Genomic DNA, 16,598 nt, shown 5'->3' on the forward strand with positions numbered 1-16,598 from the left:
CCCAGAGTCTCTTCGTAGCCCAAAGTGGCCTTGAACCTGCAATGTTCCTGCTTTTGCCTCTCACATGCTGGGAGACAAATGAAAGAAATTAGGGAAGCACAGGAAACAATCATCGCCACATGATCGTCCCAGAAGGCAAAATTTCACCTATAGAGAAACTGTAATTGAAAAGTACAGAAGTTACTACTCCTGAAAAGCCAGTAACTCTTCTGATTCTGTTTAAGGATAGCTTCCTGAGCCAGTGAAATGGCTCAGTGAGCAAAGGGGCTTGCTGCAAAACCTGACAACCTAAGTTCAGTCCCTGGAAACCATGTGGACTATCTGTGCCATAGCATGCATGAGCCCACACACATACACTAAAATGTAAAAAAAAAAAAATCAAAAAGCAGTCACTTCCCTAACTTCTAAATGGACAGGGTACACACACGCCAAATATGTATTACCAAATCCACCAACTGCAGGCTTGTCTTTTAACATAAGAAGGCCGTGCAACTGAATAGATGGCCCAAACACCAGACACATCAGACTCCTTTAAGCCTGTTGTAAGGTCAGATCAAAACAAGCTTACAGTCCAATTCCAGGGAGTTAGAACTCTGATCTTCCAAGGACAGTTAGGATCATGGGAAATGGCCAGGAGTCCAAGTTTCACCAATGTCTTACACACTGGTTATACTTAGAAGTTTATCACCTATGTCATTTAGATAAGGAATTGTACATCCATCTGTCTATTTGAAGTAAGCAATAAAGGAACCCCTTTTCACAAACAACGAATGCACTTACCACTTACTATGTTTCATTCAAGGAGTGATAAACCCAAATATGTAATGGAATCCCCCACCCCTAACTAATGCTGCAATTGGTGTTAAATAACTGTAAGGGACAATATCATCAAGTACGCTTATGAATCTAGTGGGTAATTGAAAACACACTTATCGGCTAAGATACATAAGATAAGCTCTCTATATACCAATATAAAAAGATGGGTCCGTAATAGTAATGATTTGAAACTTTTTTCCAGGAACCCCCTAGAGACTAAAACATGACTCAGCACACCCACCGGATGCTTGCTAAGTAAATCTCCCCAAATTCTGACAAGTGTAGTATCTGGCATTCAACAAGTAAGTTACTGGTGATTCTCTAGGCCGTCTACTTCCTTTTAATTGTTTAAAACGAAAGTTACCCAGGATAAAACAGGTTTGGCGACGTGGTGTACGGACAGAAGTTCCAGGATTTCCAAACTCTACCTCTATGTCACCCGTTTATTCCGTAGATAGCAGAGGTCCCAGAATGGGAAAGGTCGGGTTTTGATGATGCATTTGACAGTTCTCGGGGAGAATCTGTCTTGGGACGACTGACAGAAAGAAAACTCCAGGGAAACGGGTTCAGGGAAATAAATCAGAGGGGAACGAGAAGACATGGGGATTTGCATTTCGCTGTGTACATTAAAAACCTCTCGTGCCGGTAGCCTCGGGTGAGTCAACCCTTGGGAACGCCGGTCCGTTTCAAAACTGCCGGTGGTGGCAGCTGGGCCAAGGGTGGGAGCGGCGAGTCAACTCCGGGCAGGGCAGCCCTTCTGCCCGGGCGGCCGCCAGGGCCCATCCCGGGCGAGCGCGAGGCTGCCAGGCTCCCGCGGCCCCGCGCTGACTCAGCACGCCGCCTCCCCGACCCCTGGGCGCGCCCCCGCCCGCCCCCTCCGTCCCCGTCCGCCCCCACCGGTCTCCGCCCGCCCCTCTTACCCAGCGAGCGTCCGCCGCGTACAGCCCGCGGCTCCGGGGCCTTCTCGCGCCCCAGGCTACTTCCGGCTTCGCCGGCCCGGGCCACGGAGCACGTGACCGATGGCGGGGCGTGGCCGCGCGTGCGTACTCCGCGGCGGCCGAGCCCTCGCCAGGGCTGCGGTCTCCCGGTGCGGGCGGGCGGAGCTAGGGGAGTGTGCAGGGCGGCGTGGTGGTGTCGCCCGCGGCCACGGGTGGACGGTGGGTTGGCCGCAGATCGCTTTCGTAGAGCTGGGGATGGGTCCTGTTTTTAAGGTCGCTTGGCTGCTGCGAGAAGCAAGTATCCAGCCGTCCATGACATCCGTGCTCTTAAGTCGCCCTTTCAGTTTGTTCTTGAAAACACGGTGACACTGAAGACTTAAACATTGAACTTGACAACTAAACTACTACTATGATCAGGTCCTGCTCAAGCAGGTATTCCTTGCAAAGGAGTTGCTTCCACGGAAGCACGACAGCACCAAAACCCTCTTTCCACCTAAGGCGGAGACCAGCGGACCGAGGGCGAGATCTACTCCGAGGACCCGAGCAGAGGCTTGAAATGAAACCGACAAGGGGCTGAAGCTGCCTCTCCGCCCACTCCTGACCCTGTTTTCATCAAACTCACGGTGGAAGTTTTAAAAAGCCCAATCCAACGAGTTCTTAGAAAGTTATTTTATTAGAATCTTAAACAGTTTAGGCAACGAAACCATTCTAACAGCAAATGCACTTTCTGCTTACAATTAAATCTATTTCAGTTCTGATAATGACATGACAGGTCCATCCAACAGGAAAAACAAAACAAAAAACCCACAGCTCCAAAGTGATGGAGAAAATAGGACTAAGCCAAAGGAGTTAACATGGTTTTTTTTTTGTTTGTTTGTTTGTTTGTTTTACCACAGACGTGATACACAGTAAAATACCACTTAATACTTTCTAAAAAAGTCAAGCCACTTGTGAAACCACCAGCAAGCATGGAGACTGAAACAACCGGTTAGGCACAGGACTAACTCAGGCACCATAAAACCCTCTTGTCTTTTGCCTCCGTTTTCTCACCCGTAACAAATGAGATTCCGTTGGGACAATTATTTGGGTGCTTGCTTTTAAAAATAAGGTACTTAATGACGGGACAGTTTCTTGATCATGACCATACTTGGGTAATCTCAAGGAATGAAGATGGGAATTATTAGACATGATTACATCAACATGAAGTTCCTTATTGATACACTCTTGATTTTGAGGTCCTGATTTCTCAGGTCTATCTAAACACACTTGAACCCACTGGAGGGCCGTAAAGAGCCATGTGTGAACTCGATAGTACAGTAATACAAGCTAATACTGAGATCTGTGTTTTAATTCATTGGATTCTTAACAAGTTATGAGGTAGCTACCATCGTTCCCTCCCACCCCCATTTCTGACGGGGAAGAAGTTATTTAACTTGCTCAAGGTCCTAAAATCAGTTACTGGTGTTAAGTGGTGTTTGAACCTACTTAATCTGGAACCAGAGTCAACGTTATACAAGCTCTTAACTACTGGGCTATACACTACAATACCTCGTACAATTTCACTGTGGCCCGCAGATGCTATCACATCTTCCACAGTGCACAGGAACATAGCAAAGAAACAGCCAGTTTTGCTCGCCTTGGTTTTTGTTGTTGTTTAAAGAGTCTCGCTCTAGTCCAGACTGGCCTCAGCCCCCTCTGGATGCTGTGATTTCAAGCAGAAGCCACCAAACCTGGCCCACTTAACCTATTTTTTTTTTTAAAAAAATCATTATTTATAGAAGTACTATATATACTTCACCATTTTCATCGCTCGGTAGATGAAATAGATTCTTAGCTGTCAATTTACTTCAATGCTTTGATTTAATAATGTAAGGAAAATGCTATTTCTTCTGGAGTTAAAATCAGAAACAGATTCATGTGCACAATTCAGAGTAAAATCTAGGGGACATGGGGGGGTCTGAAGCAGGCAAACTGCTCGATGAACAAGATGGGGGCCTGAGTTTGGATCCCATATCAAACCTGGTGGCAGTTAACACTGAGAAGACGCTGCTTCAAATAATACGGTTCGTATTCTCACCTTCCCCATAGATGTGCACAAAAACACGACTTAATTAGATTTTAGGGAATTTATGTCCCAGGACAACACATAGCCAAAGGAGAAAAATAAGACAAATCTCTCCTGAATTCTTGTTCTGTGGTGCTAGGGCTGGAACTCGGGGCCTCAAGCAAGCCCTCTATCACTAAGTAATATACTCTCTGCAGAGACAGACTCTTGTGTAGCCCAGGCTGACCTCCAACTCATTATATAGCTGAGGGTGACCTGAAACTTCTGACCCTTTTCCTTTTCTCTTCCTCTGCTTTTATGCAGTGCTTGGGATGGAAGCCGGCCTTCACTGGGCATTTACAACACAGATGTAGATTTCCACAAAAGTGCCTACAGCTGTGTTGCTGGACTTCTGTCTGACTTCTGTCTGTCTTTCCTGAGGCCCCGCCCACACCTCGACTGCACTTCTGGCTTTCTCCTGTTGCTGACGTAGTGATTAGGTCGTCACTGCTGCAAGATCATCAATACACTGGTGGTCAGACCTGGTGCTTCTCGGCTTTAATCCCAGCCCCTGGGAGGCAGGCTGTTCTAGAGCGTGAGACCCAGTCTCGAGACAAAAACCAAACAAACAAAAATCCAAGTGTGCTGTGCTCTGAGGACATCTAATAGCATAGAGAAACACTGGGCTTTATAATCCTGTCACAGACTGACCGAGCCAGTTTCCAGTGCATTTAAAAAAACAACTGGCAGTTTGTGAGTGACCCCTGGGGCACAGTCTGTGAAGTAAGGCACCCACATTCCCATATGCAGATCGTCAGGTGGGAAGCAGAGTGACTAAGTGGCAAAAGGAGGCTCTCTGTAATAATACCGGAAAAGACTTGGTGCATTTCACTGTGTAAAATTTATTTTTTTATAAAAAACGTGTAACACCAGCACCTGCTTTTAAACCGACTTAATGAGGAGGAACCCATTCTCTTATAGAACACACACTGGCACTGAAAAGTTTAAAGAACTGCAATGGCTATCTACAAAAGATTACGTTTTGATTGTTGCCCCATAGCTTATGTGTCTGCACACATAAAACTCAACATTTCCACTTTACATTCAATTTGTTAGAGTCAGTTTTCCACTGCTGTATTTTATAAAGAACTTTAAAAGTTTCATAGAAGGAAAAACATTAAGGAACTAGGGTAAATCTATGTCTTATAACAGCATTTTTACATAAACAATTTAAACTGGCATGCAGGCAACTTCTCTTGTTGTCACACACCTTTTCTAGGGAAAAATTACACCCATTTTACAGAAAATCCCACATACACCGCAATATGCTGGAAACAATGTTAAAGGACCAGTGTGAATGGCACACACAAACTGCTTCTTTATAAATTATGAACTGGCGTTCCTGATCATGACAGGGGCCGGGGAGGTCCAGTCCTTAAGGCTTTGCTCTCTGGAAGAACACCTGGAAGACAAGCATTGAAACAGCACATGTGTCAGACAGGATAGTTTTTTTTCAAGGCTTCTGAATGCTAGTCACTCTTTGGTAACAGACAATATTGCTATGAGCAATAGCAGTCAGAGGAAATAGCTTTTGGAAGATTTCTATTTACTGATAAAATTAACAATGCAAAATTAAATTTAATGAAAAAAAAAAAGTCAAAGATAAAAGACCGAAACCTCCAGTCTTAAAAGAGTTGCTGTTTACTTGGTGATTAGAAGGTATTTACAGTTCAATATCTGAGACCGTCAAAGGGCAGGCTAGCAGTCAGGCCAGGCACTGGCCAGCACTGGAGTCCACACACAGTGATGTAACTGAACACACATTAGAAGGAGCACATGGCAGGCAGTGAGCTGACAGGAGGCCTACCCCATATGCATGTTCCTGAGACCTAGAGAGCCAGCATTCACCTGACAACCCAAGTGCAGGAAGGCTGGACACGGTGACTCACTCCTGAGATTCCAAAAGCTGGGCAACTGAAGCAAGATACACTGAAGTGCAAACTAGCCTGGGCTACATAAGAGAGATCCTGTCTCAGAAGAAAGCCTAAAAGGAGGCCATTGGTGTTAGTTGGCTTCAACTGTTGACATACCCTAGGGTCACCAGAAGAGTCTCGACTGAGGGACCGACATCCCTGTTGACTGAGGACTGGTCTGTGGGACAATGTTTTGACTCTTAATTGATAGAGGAGAGGGACCAGCCAACTGTGGGCAATACCACTCCCTGAGTAGGTGGTTCTGGACTGTGTAGGAAAACCAGCTATGCTTTAGCCTGTGCTCAGTCAGAAAGCAGTGTTCCTCCATGGTTTTTGCTTCAAGTTCCTGTTCCGACTGCCCTCAAGATGGACATGACCTGTAAGCTGGGTGAGCTCTTCCTCCCCTACGTTCCTTCTGGCCCTGCTATTTGTCTATCACAGAAATGAGGTTCCAGGAGGGAACATTTGATCTTGACACAGCCTAGAATCACCTGGGAAGAGAGACTTAGTGGGGAATTAGCTAGCTCAGGTTGGCCAGCAGGCATGTCGGTGGGGGACCGTCTTGACTGTTAATTAAGGAGGGACCGTCTGCGATCCCTCAGCCTGGCTGGAACACGGGAAGGAACACTGAGGGACAGTAACAGAAGCCATCAAAGAGTGGGGCGGCATCAGAAGTGACCTGTTGGGAGCCGACTCCTAGCAGGGAGCGGCTATCATCTTTGCAGCCATCTGGGGCCATATACCCTGACAAGGTGACAAGGTGTTTTCAACAGCCCACAACAGCTGAGCACACTCTGATAAACATCTTGTTTTTCTTACATATCTTGTTGTTTAATGCCCCCAACTGCAAGGCGCACGTGGTAAAGTGTCTTCAGCTGCATTTCCCTGCTTGTGCTTATGTATACACCCAGGATTTCCTTTCAATAAATGGGACTTGATCACATACCTTGTCTTGTCTCCATTCTTTGCGTCTCTTGCCCCTCCATCCCCCCTTTCTCTCTCTTGCTAGACCTTGTTGACTGACCCAAACGGACTGGGTCAGTGACCAACCAGCTCTGAAGGGGGAACGGGCACAATTACTGTTTCCAAGCAGAAGAAAAAAACACTAACGGGAGAGATGGCTCAGCGGTTATGGGTAATGTCTGCTCTTCCAGAGGTCTGGAGTCTGATTCCCAGAAACCATGCAGTGGCTCACAGATTGTAATGGGATCTGATGCCCTCTTCTGGCATGCAGATGTAATTGCAGATAGAATACTTCTGTACATAATATAAAAAATTCTTAAAAAAAAAAAAAAAAAAAGAAAGAAAACTAAGGTGGGAAAAGGAGGTACTTTGTGACAATTCCGGAAAAGACCTGGTATATTATACTATGTAAAACTTAATTTTTATAAAAAACGTGTAACACCAGCACCTGCTTTTAAATCGACTTAATGAGGAACCCATTCTCTTATAGAACACACACTGGGACTGAAAAGTTTAAAGAACTGTAACGGCTATCTACAAAAGATTACGTTTTGATTGTTACCCCATAGCTTATGTGTCTGCACACATAAAACTCAACATTTCCAACTTTACATTCAATTTGTCAGAGTCAGTTTTCCACTGCTGTATTTTATAAAGAACTTTTGTTTCATGTAAGCAAAAAAAATTAAGGAACTAATACCGAGAAAGTGTGTCACTGAGAGGCTGAACCGAGCGAGCCTCTGCCAGTGCGATGTACACGCAAACACACTGGAGCACGAGCCTGCAGTGTGCCAGGGCCTACTGCCACCCCCCAAGTAAGGCTTCAGCTACTTCTGTGGATGCTTTCCTTGTTTCTGTGGATGTTCCTCCCAATTTTAAGAAAAAAAAAAAAAAAAACCAACAAAAAAAACCAACTTCCTTCATGCTGGTAACTAACAAAGGACAATGTCTAACTGAAATGAAGGCAAATGCTATTTAAATTCTATTTAGCTCCGCTGTGGGTGTTCTGCCATGCTAGGAATTGAACCCAGGAATTGTACGTGCTAGGCAAGTGTTCTACCATCGACCCACCTCCCGCTCTTGATTTAAGAATTCTACTAACTTGAGCCGGGGAGCCACTTACTTGTTACCCGTTACCAAGAAGTTTAGTATTCGGGGGTTTGCTCTCCTGGCTTGTTTACAGAAGTATTAAGGACTGAGATGCGGGGCTGGACTCTGGCGCACTGTGACTGAGCCCCCTGAGCTGGGCAAAGCATCATCTGGTGTGTGGCACATAAACAGCGGTCCCATGTGTGGAGCGGTACTCTCCTACAGTCTCTCTGCTTTCAGGCAGGGTCTCTCTATGTAACGGAGGCTGACCGCTGACTGTTAACTTGTAAGCCTCCTGCGTCCATCTTCCAACTGCAGGGATTACTGGGATTCAATTCCAACTAGGGTGCTCTGGTTAATCTTACTTATGAAATTTAATGTTTTAATGAATGTAGAAAAACAGCCCTGTTGGCCAAATCCCAGGGGTGTCCTTTGCCTGCTATATAATACAAATGTTTCACAAGAAAATATAAGTGTCTAATTTATACCCCGGCTTTTGTGCTTTAAGATTTGTTCAACTTAACACCAACAGCTGCCCTCTACCCTTCCTGGTTCTTCCTGTCCCCTAGAGCCCACTTACATCACACAACTACAAAAGAACAAGGAAAGCCCAAACACTGGTCTCAAACCAGTATATTCAGGCCATCTAGACAATGAGTGCAAATATCTAACTTTAAATAGCTTTTCCAAGAGCTTACTTCATGGGGATTCACAAAAACATCTGCCAGTACATCTCCTTAAACGAAGAAATCCCAGAGTAAGTGAGCTGTTCAAACGGTGTGCTCAACAGTTACAAAAGAGACGACCATTTCCCAAATACCTACCTTCAGGTAATTTTTAAAAACTTTAGCATCAGGCTGCTGAAGTGCTTGACAGAACTCCTGGGTGACAAGGAAGGGAAGACAGGAAACTCCATTTAATCAAAGCACACGGTATTTTTTTTACTTTATGGTTAACAAACACAACTTACATCGTAACCACTTTACAAGGTTAGCACAGTAATGTTCAGGTCACATGGGTCCTACAGCATCTGTCTTCCTGCACAAATGAACGCTACGTCTAGCTGAAGGGGGACCTGCAGGTCCTAGTGAGAGACCCTGTCTCAAAAAAAGAAGGGTGGCGGCTCCTGAGAAATGACACCCAAGGTGGACCTCTAGGGTCTACAAGCATGTACACACCTGTGTGTACACACACTGGCACACGCACACATACAAAGGAAATCCTGCTGTATATACACCAAGTGCAGATAATCGTTGTGGACATCGTCCTAAATGAGACAACCAGTCACAGAAAGACCAAAAAGAAGTAAGACATTAATTCTACTTCTAGGAGGCCTGTAAAACAGTCAAAGTTATAGAATCACAGTGCAGCAGGGTGGGTGTCAGGGTCTGGGAAAGAGAACTTAGCAACAGGAAATCTAAATAATGTAAAAAGACCTATCTAATGCTGTATAAACAGAACACTGTCCCTTAATTAATAGTGCACAGAAGACTTAAAAATGTTAAGCTACACCACCCTGGGTGGCGTCTGCTTATTGTGATGAAAGCGAGCAAACTGACAAAACACTGTTGAGGAAGGAGACACTGTGGGGGTCTATGTGAGTGGGTTTCAGGCGTGGAGGCCAGTCGGGCAGTCATCCTCTCGGCCCCTTTATACAAGCGTGTCTGACTCTAGCAGACACTCAGAGTCGGTCTGATACTGTACTAGCTGCGTGTACCATTGCACACATAGTGTGGGGAGCTGTCTAACAAAGTATGTGCTAGCGTGTCAATGCACACGGTAACTTTGTAACCGCCCGTCTCAAAACAGAACCTCAGAATATTACAAACTCGACACGACCCCAAGCAGAAGCTCTTGGATTTGTTGCTGTTTTGTTTGTTTTCCCTTTCCTATTTCCTCCCCTCTTCTTCTTTAGCCATGTCTTGTATACAGTAGACAGGCAAGCACGATATCACTCAACTGCACGACCGACAGACAGATCCTTCATATACTGTCATCACTGTCGGCGGGCTACAGAATTTCTTCCTTTCTTCTTCTTCTGTTTGTTTTCCAAGACTTTCCCTCTGCAGCCCAGCTGGGCCAGAGTATAATCACTCACTGTATAATCTAGGGTAGGGTCAGATTCATGACAGCGTCCTGCCCTAGTCTCCTTAGTGGTGGGGTTGCACGCATGGGTGACCACACCCACCTGAATGTTTTCAAAGGCATCAAATGCTGTAAGACTAGAAAAGAAAGTGACTACAATGAGCCTTGATTTTTAAAGAATGAGTTTGTTTTAATGTGGATGTGCTCGCAGGAGTTTATGTTCACAAGCCCTTAGAGGCCAACTGGGCCATCTCTGGATCCCCGGGAGATGGGGTGATAGGTGGTTGTGAGCTCATGTGTGGGTGCTGAGAAGTGAACCTGGGTTCTGAGCAAGGGCAACCAGTGATCTTAGCCACTGAGTCTCATGATTCTGATTTTTAAAATATTTAGTTTGGTAGCAAAATCCAGTACCTTCTTAGGTAACAACGTAAGTAGCACCACCCAATCTCTCATAATTTCAACACAGTGACACACAAGTAACATTTCCAAGTATCTCCACCTTCTGTGACATGAAGATGCATGTAACATCAGGCCGGGTCATTCCCCAGACCCTCAGAACCCAATAAACATGCCAAGCATGGCTCCAGGCAGGCCACTGTGATCTCTGTGCCCCGGGAAAGTGGAACAGCAGGACACAGCTGGGGCTTGCCGAGCAGCCAGTCAGACTTAACCGGTGAGCCAGAGGCCAGTGAGAGACTGTCTCAAAGGTGGACGGCATTCCTAAGGATGGCACTTGAAGCTGTCCTCCAGCCTCCACACAGATATGTGGACACATGCACACAGAAAAGGAAACCATGTGTAGCTACAGACAATGTTACTATCAGTGTGACCTATCCCTTACCAACAGGAGGAAACTAAATCTGTATCGAGGGTTAGTAAGACTAGAAACATAAAATTGTTCCCATTCAGTTTCATGGATTACTTCTTAAGTCTAGACTCCAGGCTATGCAGCAAAACAAACTGAATGCTATCTGGCTTTCTCGAATTAAAATTTAGATCTGAAGTATACACAAACACTAATTTAATAAAATTATGAGCAAAAAAATATTTAGGAGCGCTCGTACCTGAATTATTTCTGGAGCAACTTGTAGGGAGGGCAGGTATTCTTGTTGAAGATACTGAACACACTCGGGGCCCTGCAGATGAAAAGAGAACGGAGCCATCGTCCTCTGGGCAGTAGTAACGTGGAGAAGGGACGGGAACAACGAACAACGCGTCCACGCTTTAACGACAATGCAGTGTGATGACGGAGAAGACAAACGCTGGAGCCAGACTGCCTGACTGGAGCCTGACTCTGCCAACTTAATCAAACTAAATGCTCTGAGCCCCCAGTCCTCCATCTGAAAAGCTAGGTCATTGGGAGATTTGATGAGGTATGTAAGCATCTGTATAGATTATATACAGACAATGTACTGTGTAATACATAATGCACGACAAATATATATTTCCTGTAACACTAAGCATTCAGTACTTGCTAACATTAGTGCTAAGTACTGGTAAAGCCTGCTGCTGAAGCCACAACCTCCTGAGCAGTGAAGGCCAGCACAGAAGGGTGGTCCTATCACCCTGCCACTGAGCACAGCAGCTCGTGGGGGAAGGGAGGGACGCCTCTGAGTGGCCCAGGCTAAGTCTGAGAGACCGACTTTCCTTCTCCAACGAAGCAGGGAGCAGAGGACAGAAGGCATGAGCGCAGGAAGAGAGGGGTTGGGCGGATGGAGTCAGAATACAATTTTTGAGGCATTGTTTCCTGGCTACCCGTATGTAAAACCTATGAAGTCAGCTGTGGTTTATTCCTCTTTCTGGGAGAAGGGTGCTAAACTTGGGGGAGGGGGCAGGGGAGGAGGCCATAAATAACCCCAAGGCTGGCCAGTTCCCAGTGACCACAGAGGAACCCAGGACACTTTGAAAAACACTTCCTTTTTAGCAATGTCATTTCTGAGAACAGCTATAAAACATTTGAACAAATCTAATACTTTAAAAAAAGAAAGGGACAGCAGTGAATGTGACGTTTGAATTTGGTCACTTGTGTGTCAACAGCCTGCGGAGGCCAGAGGTTGGTACCTGGTGTCTTCACACACTGCTGTTCGCCTTCTTATTGGTCAGACAGGGTCTCTCCTCAAGTCTAGAGCTGGCCAGTCAGTAAAGTACAGGGATGATCCACCTGTCTGGAGCTATCCCTCCCCACAGCATCGAGGCTTTGTCTGGGTGCAGGTCCTTATGTAGTAAGTAGCCGATGGACTGAGCCATCTCCCCTGCCCCGCACTGGATAACATCTAAGGGTGTTAGGAACTTGGTGGTTCTAACTTGAAAGTAAATAGCCTTACAGACTCAGTGGGCCACGCCTAGCATTTGGGAGGCTGAGGCAAGTGGAGTACTGCGTGTGAAGTCGGCCTGTCTCAGAACAGATGACAAAGCGATGTATCTCCCGCTCTTCAACACATCGTGCTTTAACTCCTGGATTCCCGTCTGCCATCACCGTGCTCCCCCGTCACAGGAGCCCTTTACCTCCTCTCTGCCTGGACTCACCGCCCTCTGCTTAGACGGGCCTAGGTCTTAGCATTCTGACCCCTCAGAGGACATGTGTCGCCTGTGGGATGGACCCCTGCATGGTTCTGAGGAATCTGGGATGTCTTCTCCCCTCTGTGAGTCCACCCGTCTCTCTTATCTCCAATGCCTGCCCACCATTCTTACACAACTGTATTACTACCACTCGAAAGAGGGAAATGCAAGTGCGCGCACACACGCCCCTAAAAACCTAGGATTTGGGCCAGGGAACTGATGGCTCAGAAGGCCAAAGCGCTGGCTGCAAGCATGATGACCGGCACGCAATCCCAGGGTCCCAGGTGAGGGAGACACCTGACGCCTCAGAGTTGTTGGCTTCTGACCTCTGTACCTGTGCTACAGCATACATACGTCTACATTACACACATGCGTGCGTGCATACACAAACACACACACAGACACGCACGCACACACGCACACACAGACACACATCTGCACACACACACACACGCACGAAGGGGGAGGGGTTGGTTTATTCTGGGAAAGTAAACTTGTACTCAAATATTCAAAATCAGGAAACAGAAACAATCTTAGTCTGTGGTTGAATTAGGGGTTTTTACTGATTTAGAATGAAGACAACCCTTCAGAGCTCCATTTTAAATATCTGAACGCCTTTCTGCACGTACACCTGCATGCCAGAAGAAGGCATCAGATCCCTTTATGAGCTGGGACTCGAACTCAGGACCTCTGGAAGAGCAGCCAGTGCTCTTAACCGCTGAGCCATCTCTCCGGCCCTAGAACACCATCCTTAACTGCCCGACATCCCTTCTCCTAAACTCAAGCGTCCACTCGGCAGTCTCCTCGGCTCTCAGTGCTCACAAGGGTCTAACTGTCGCTTCTATTTTTAGGTGTCTCTGTTGCCTGTATCTGCATGAGTGTGTGCACCCACTGAAGCCGGAGACACTGCTGGCCTTCCCAGGTGAGCGGGAAGGGAGACCTCTGCAGGAGCAGCACGCACACTGCACTGCTGAAGCCGCCTCTTGCCCCACCCTGGGGTCGATCTTTCTGGTTGATGAGGTAGTTCTTTTTGTCCTGATCCTACAAGTTCTGATGGATTGGGTGTGAGGACCCCGAGTGAGCGCTTCCCACCCGTATTCCCACCTTTCCCACCCAGCTACGTCACGTGCCCTGCCCACTTTCTGAGTATTTGATTACATACAACAACAGAGCTTCTGACCAACCATCCCCACGCGTAGACAGATGCGGAAGCAGAAAGGGTTAAGTCTCTGACCTCCCAGCAGACACCACGTCTGCTGCCTTCACACACACCTGGGAGCCAGTCCCAACCAGTACACATTCATCATAAGACAGATATCCACCCGTGCTATCATCTACCCACAGAAACACTAACGTCGACACTGAGAGCTACTGCTGCACAGCTTCCCCTGACCCCAGCTCCAGAAACTGAGGATTCATTCTGATGCATTTGTTTTCCCTGCAACACAGCGGCCCCGCCCTCGCTATCGAGGAAACGGTGTTGAAATGAGAACCTTCAACCCAACTGAAAGCAAGTATGGGTGCACTCAGATAAAGGGGCCAGGGCCAGGGCCTTACCCGCTTGAGATGAATTGTTTTCAGCGTCACGGCACACTCAGAAAGCGCCTGCAAAAAAAAAAAAACAAAAACAAAAAAACAAGTTCAAATTTTAATGCAGACAGTTCTTCACTACAAAAATCAGCCTTTTATCCCTCCCACCTTCAAGCACCTGCAAAGAAAATACTGACGGCTGAGTGTGTGCAGGGCGCGAACAGAGGCAAAATAACAAGGCCGCACAGAAAAAAGCAGAGACAAACCCTGGGGCTGGAGAGAGGGCTCAGTGGTTAGGAGTACCGGCTGCTCTTCCAGGGGACCAGGATTTGAATCCCAGCACCCACACGGTGGCTCACAGCCATGGGTGACTCTAGTCCCAGGGGACCTGACTCCCTTTTCAGTCCTCAGAGGGCACCAGGCTTGCAGGTAGCACACAAGCATCCACGGAAGAGAAACTCCCACACACATCAAACAGAAAACGGAATACAAATGCACTCCTAATGTAGTATACAGGCTTTATCCAACTATTGAGAAGCGAGAAAACAATTCTCTCCCGCACAGCACTCAGAGACCTGGGATCCTTTGCACAGGAAGAAGACTGCCTTTTAATGCCCTCAATGGCAGAGGGCGCTGCTGAGCAGAGGGGCAGGAGCAGGGTGTGCCGGTGAGCACACTCTCTGGAGGCCTGTAGGCAAGAGGACCGCCTACAGTTGGGGGGGTAGCCTGGTGTGCACAGTGAGATCCCAGCCAGCAATGTCCACAGAGCAAAACCAAAGTGAGGAGGGACAAAAGAGAGGGAAACTGAAGGAAGAGGGATGGGGGAGGAGGAGAGTGAGAAAGACAGAGACAAATGGGAGAAGAAGAAAGGGAGGGGTGAGGAAGAGGGAGGAGTAGGGCACTGACCTAACACATAAAACCCTCAGTCCCATCCCCCAAATACAAAAATAACCTGATGAAAATCACTAACTCTATATGGAAACAACCCAGGAAACAACCACCGTGTCATGAGAGAAGCTTCTGTGAGGTCTACAAATGGTAAACAGACTCACCAATACTGTCTGTGCGTCTGCCAGGTCAAAGGTCTGCTTTAAAGGTGCCAGGAAACAGGCAGGGACGATATGCTTATAAACAAAGTCAGCAAAGCCCACTGGTCCGTCTTTGCCTCCTGTCAAGAGAATCCAAAGTTTCATCTTGCTGAAAAAGAAAGTCAACCAGTCCATGTTGGGGAAATCAATCCCCTGCTCCTGCTTCTATCTGGATCAGAAACGGGTTGGGAGATGAAGGGTTAGAGCAGTTGCCGGGCTGGAGGTGCTGCTTACTGCAGGACCACTGACTAAACACACGAAGTCTTGGGTTCTTGTCCCAGCACTGGGGCAGCTCAGAGACAGTGGACAGAACCTCAAAACAAAAGCAAAAGCTTCATCTCACCCCAGAGCTCGACCAGCTTGGAGAGGATGATGAAACACGTTTTCTGTGCAATCGGATCTGGATACTCCACGGCTCCTTGGATGACAGTGACCAGCACCCGTTCTACATTTTCTGCACCTGAAGCCGGGAAAAAAAGAAAATGCTACCCTTAAATTTCAAAAGGAAAACACGACCTGAAGTACCCATTTCAAAATATATAGTTAAGTCAAAACACACCTATAGTGTTATAAAAATCCTGTCACCTATGCCATGAACTGAGCATGTAATTTCTAAGCAATGAAGAGCCAAGACTCCTGTAATGGTTTGCTCCTCTGGATTTTTTTTTTTAAGATCTTGCTGTGCAGATCAGGCTAGTCTCACAATCACAAGTGTCTGGCTGTCTTTGTCTCCTAAATACTGAATGCAAATACCATGTGATAGTTTCAACAAGAATAGCTCACATATTTTGAACGCTTGGTCCTTGGTCCCCAGTGGGTGGACCCAGTATTTGGGAACTATTAGATGAGTGGCCTTGCTGGAGGGGGCGTGGCCTTGCTGGAGGGGCATGGCCTTGCTGAGGAGGAGCTTCAGAAGCCCACACGGTTTCCAGTTAGCCTGCTCCAGCACCATGCCCTACGCTGAACTGCCATGATGGTCCTGGGCTCACCCTCAGACACTGTAAGGACCAAGATCTTTATTCTGTAAGTTGTCTTAGTAACCATAGCAACAGAAAACTAGCTCGAGACACTCACTGTGCCCTGGTTTATTCCTTTTCCTTTTAAGAGAAGGCCTCACGAACTCTCCCGGAATGCTGTGCATTAGGACAGCAGTGCAGCTGACTGACCTGTCCACCTCCTGGGTAGCCGGGATTACAAGCCTGCACCACTGGGGCTGGCCAGTGACACTACTGATTTCAAGATGGCAAACTGGCCAGCAAGACTCCACTGTCAGGCCAACCCTTGCACTGTGCTACTTACACAGAATTAAAGAATAGAGGAGAAGACAAACTAAGCGTAAACTAATCTTATGGTGCTGGATGCCCACCACTTCACTGGCCGTTGCTCACACAGTGTACACTGCGAGAGGGATGTAACACATCGTGCAAGGCGTGCACCCTACCTTGATTCACACACACCATGACTGAGTGCACCCTACCTTGATTCACACACACCATGCACGGTGTGCACCCTA

At 47.0% G+C, this 16,598-nt stretch overlaps 2 protein-coding genes across 3 annotated transcripts in view; both read right to left on the reverse strand.

The window, feature by feature from the left end:
- Positions 1–1,836, reverse strand: part of Tbk1 (TANK binding kinase 1) — a 35,585-nt gene extending 33,749 nt beyond the window's left edge. The window contains exon 1 of the mRNA XM_028759018.1: positions 1,737–1,836. The gene's annotated coding sequence lies outside the window, so the exon portion shown is untranslated. The remainder of the gene's footprint in view (positions 1–1,736) is intronic.
- A 572-nt stretch (positions 1,837–2,408) lies between these two features.
- Positions 2,409–16,598, reverse strand: part of Xpot (exportin for tRNA) — a 39,985-nt gene continuing 25,795 nt past the window's right edge. For both annotated transcript variants that reach the window (XM_028759047.1, XM_028759048.1), the window contains exons 20-25: positions 15,429–15,545; positions 15,050–15,165; positions 14,025–14,072; positions 10,973–11,044; positions 8,648–8,704; positions 2,409–5,260 (exon numbers count right to left, since the gene is read on the reverse strand). In XM_028759047.1, coding sequence (XP_028614880.1) covers positions 5,234–5,260; positions 8,648–8,704; positions 10,973–11,044; positions 14,025–14,072; positions 15,050–15,165; positions 15,429–15,545 — 437 coding nt within the window. In that variant the 3' untranslated portion in view covers positions 2,409–5,233. The remainder of the gene's footprint in view (positions 5,261–8,647; positions 8,705–10,972; positions 11,045–14,024; positions 14,073–15,049; positions 15,166–15,428; positions 15,546–16,598) is intronic.

The sequence above is a fragment of the Grammomys surdaster genome, unplaced genomic scaffold (assembly GCF_004785775.1).
Source record: "Grammomys surdaster isolate TR1022 unplaced genomic scaffold, NIH_TR_1.0 126271, whole genome shotgun sequence".
NCBI classification, from domain to species: domain Eukaryota; kingdom Metazoa; phylum Chordata; class Mammalia; order Rodentia; family Muridae; genus Grammomys; species Grammomys surdaster.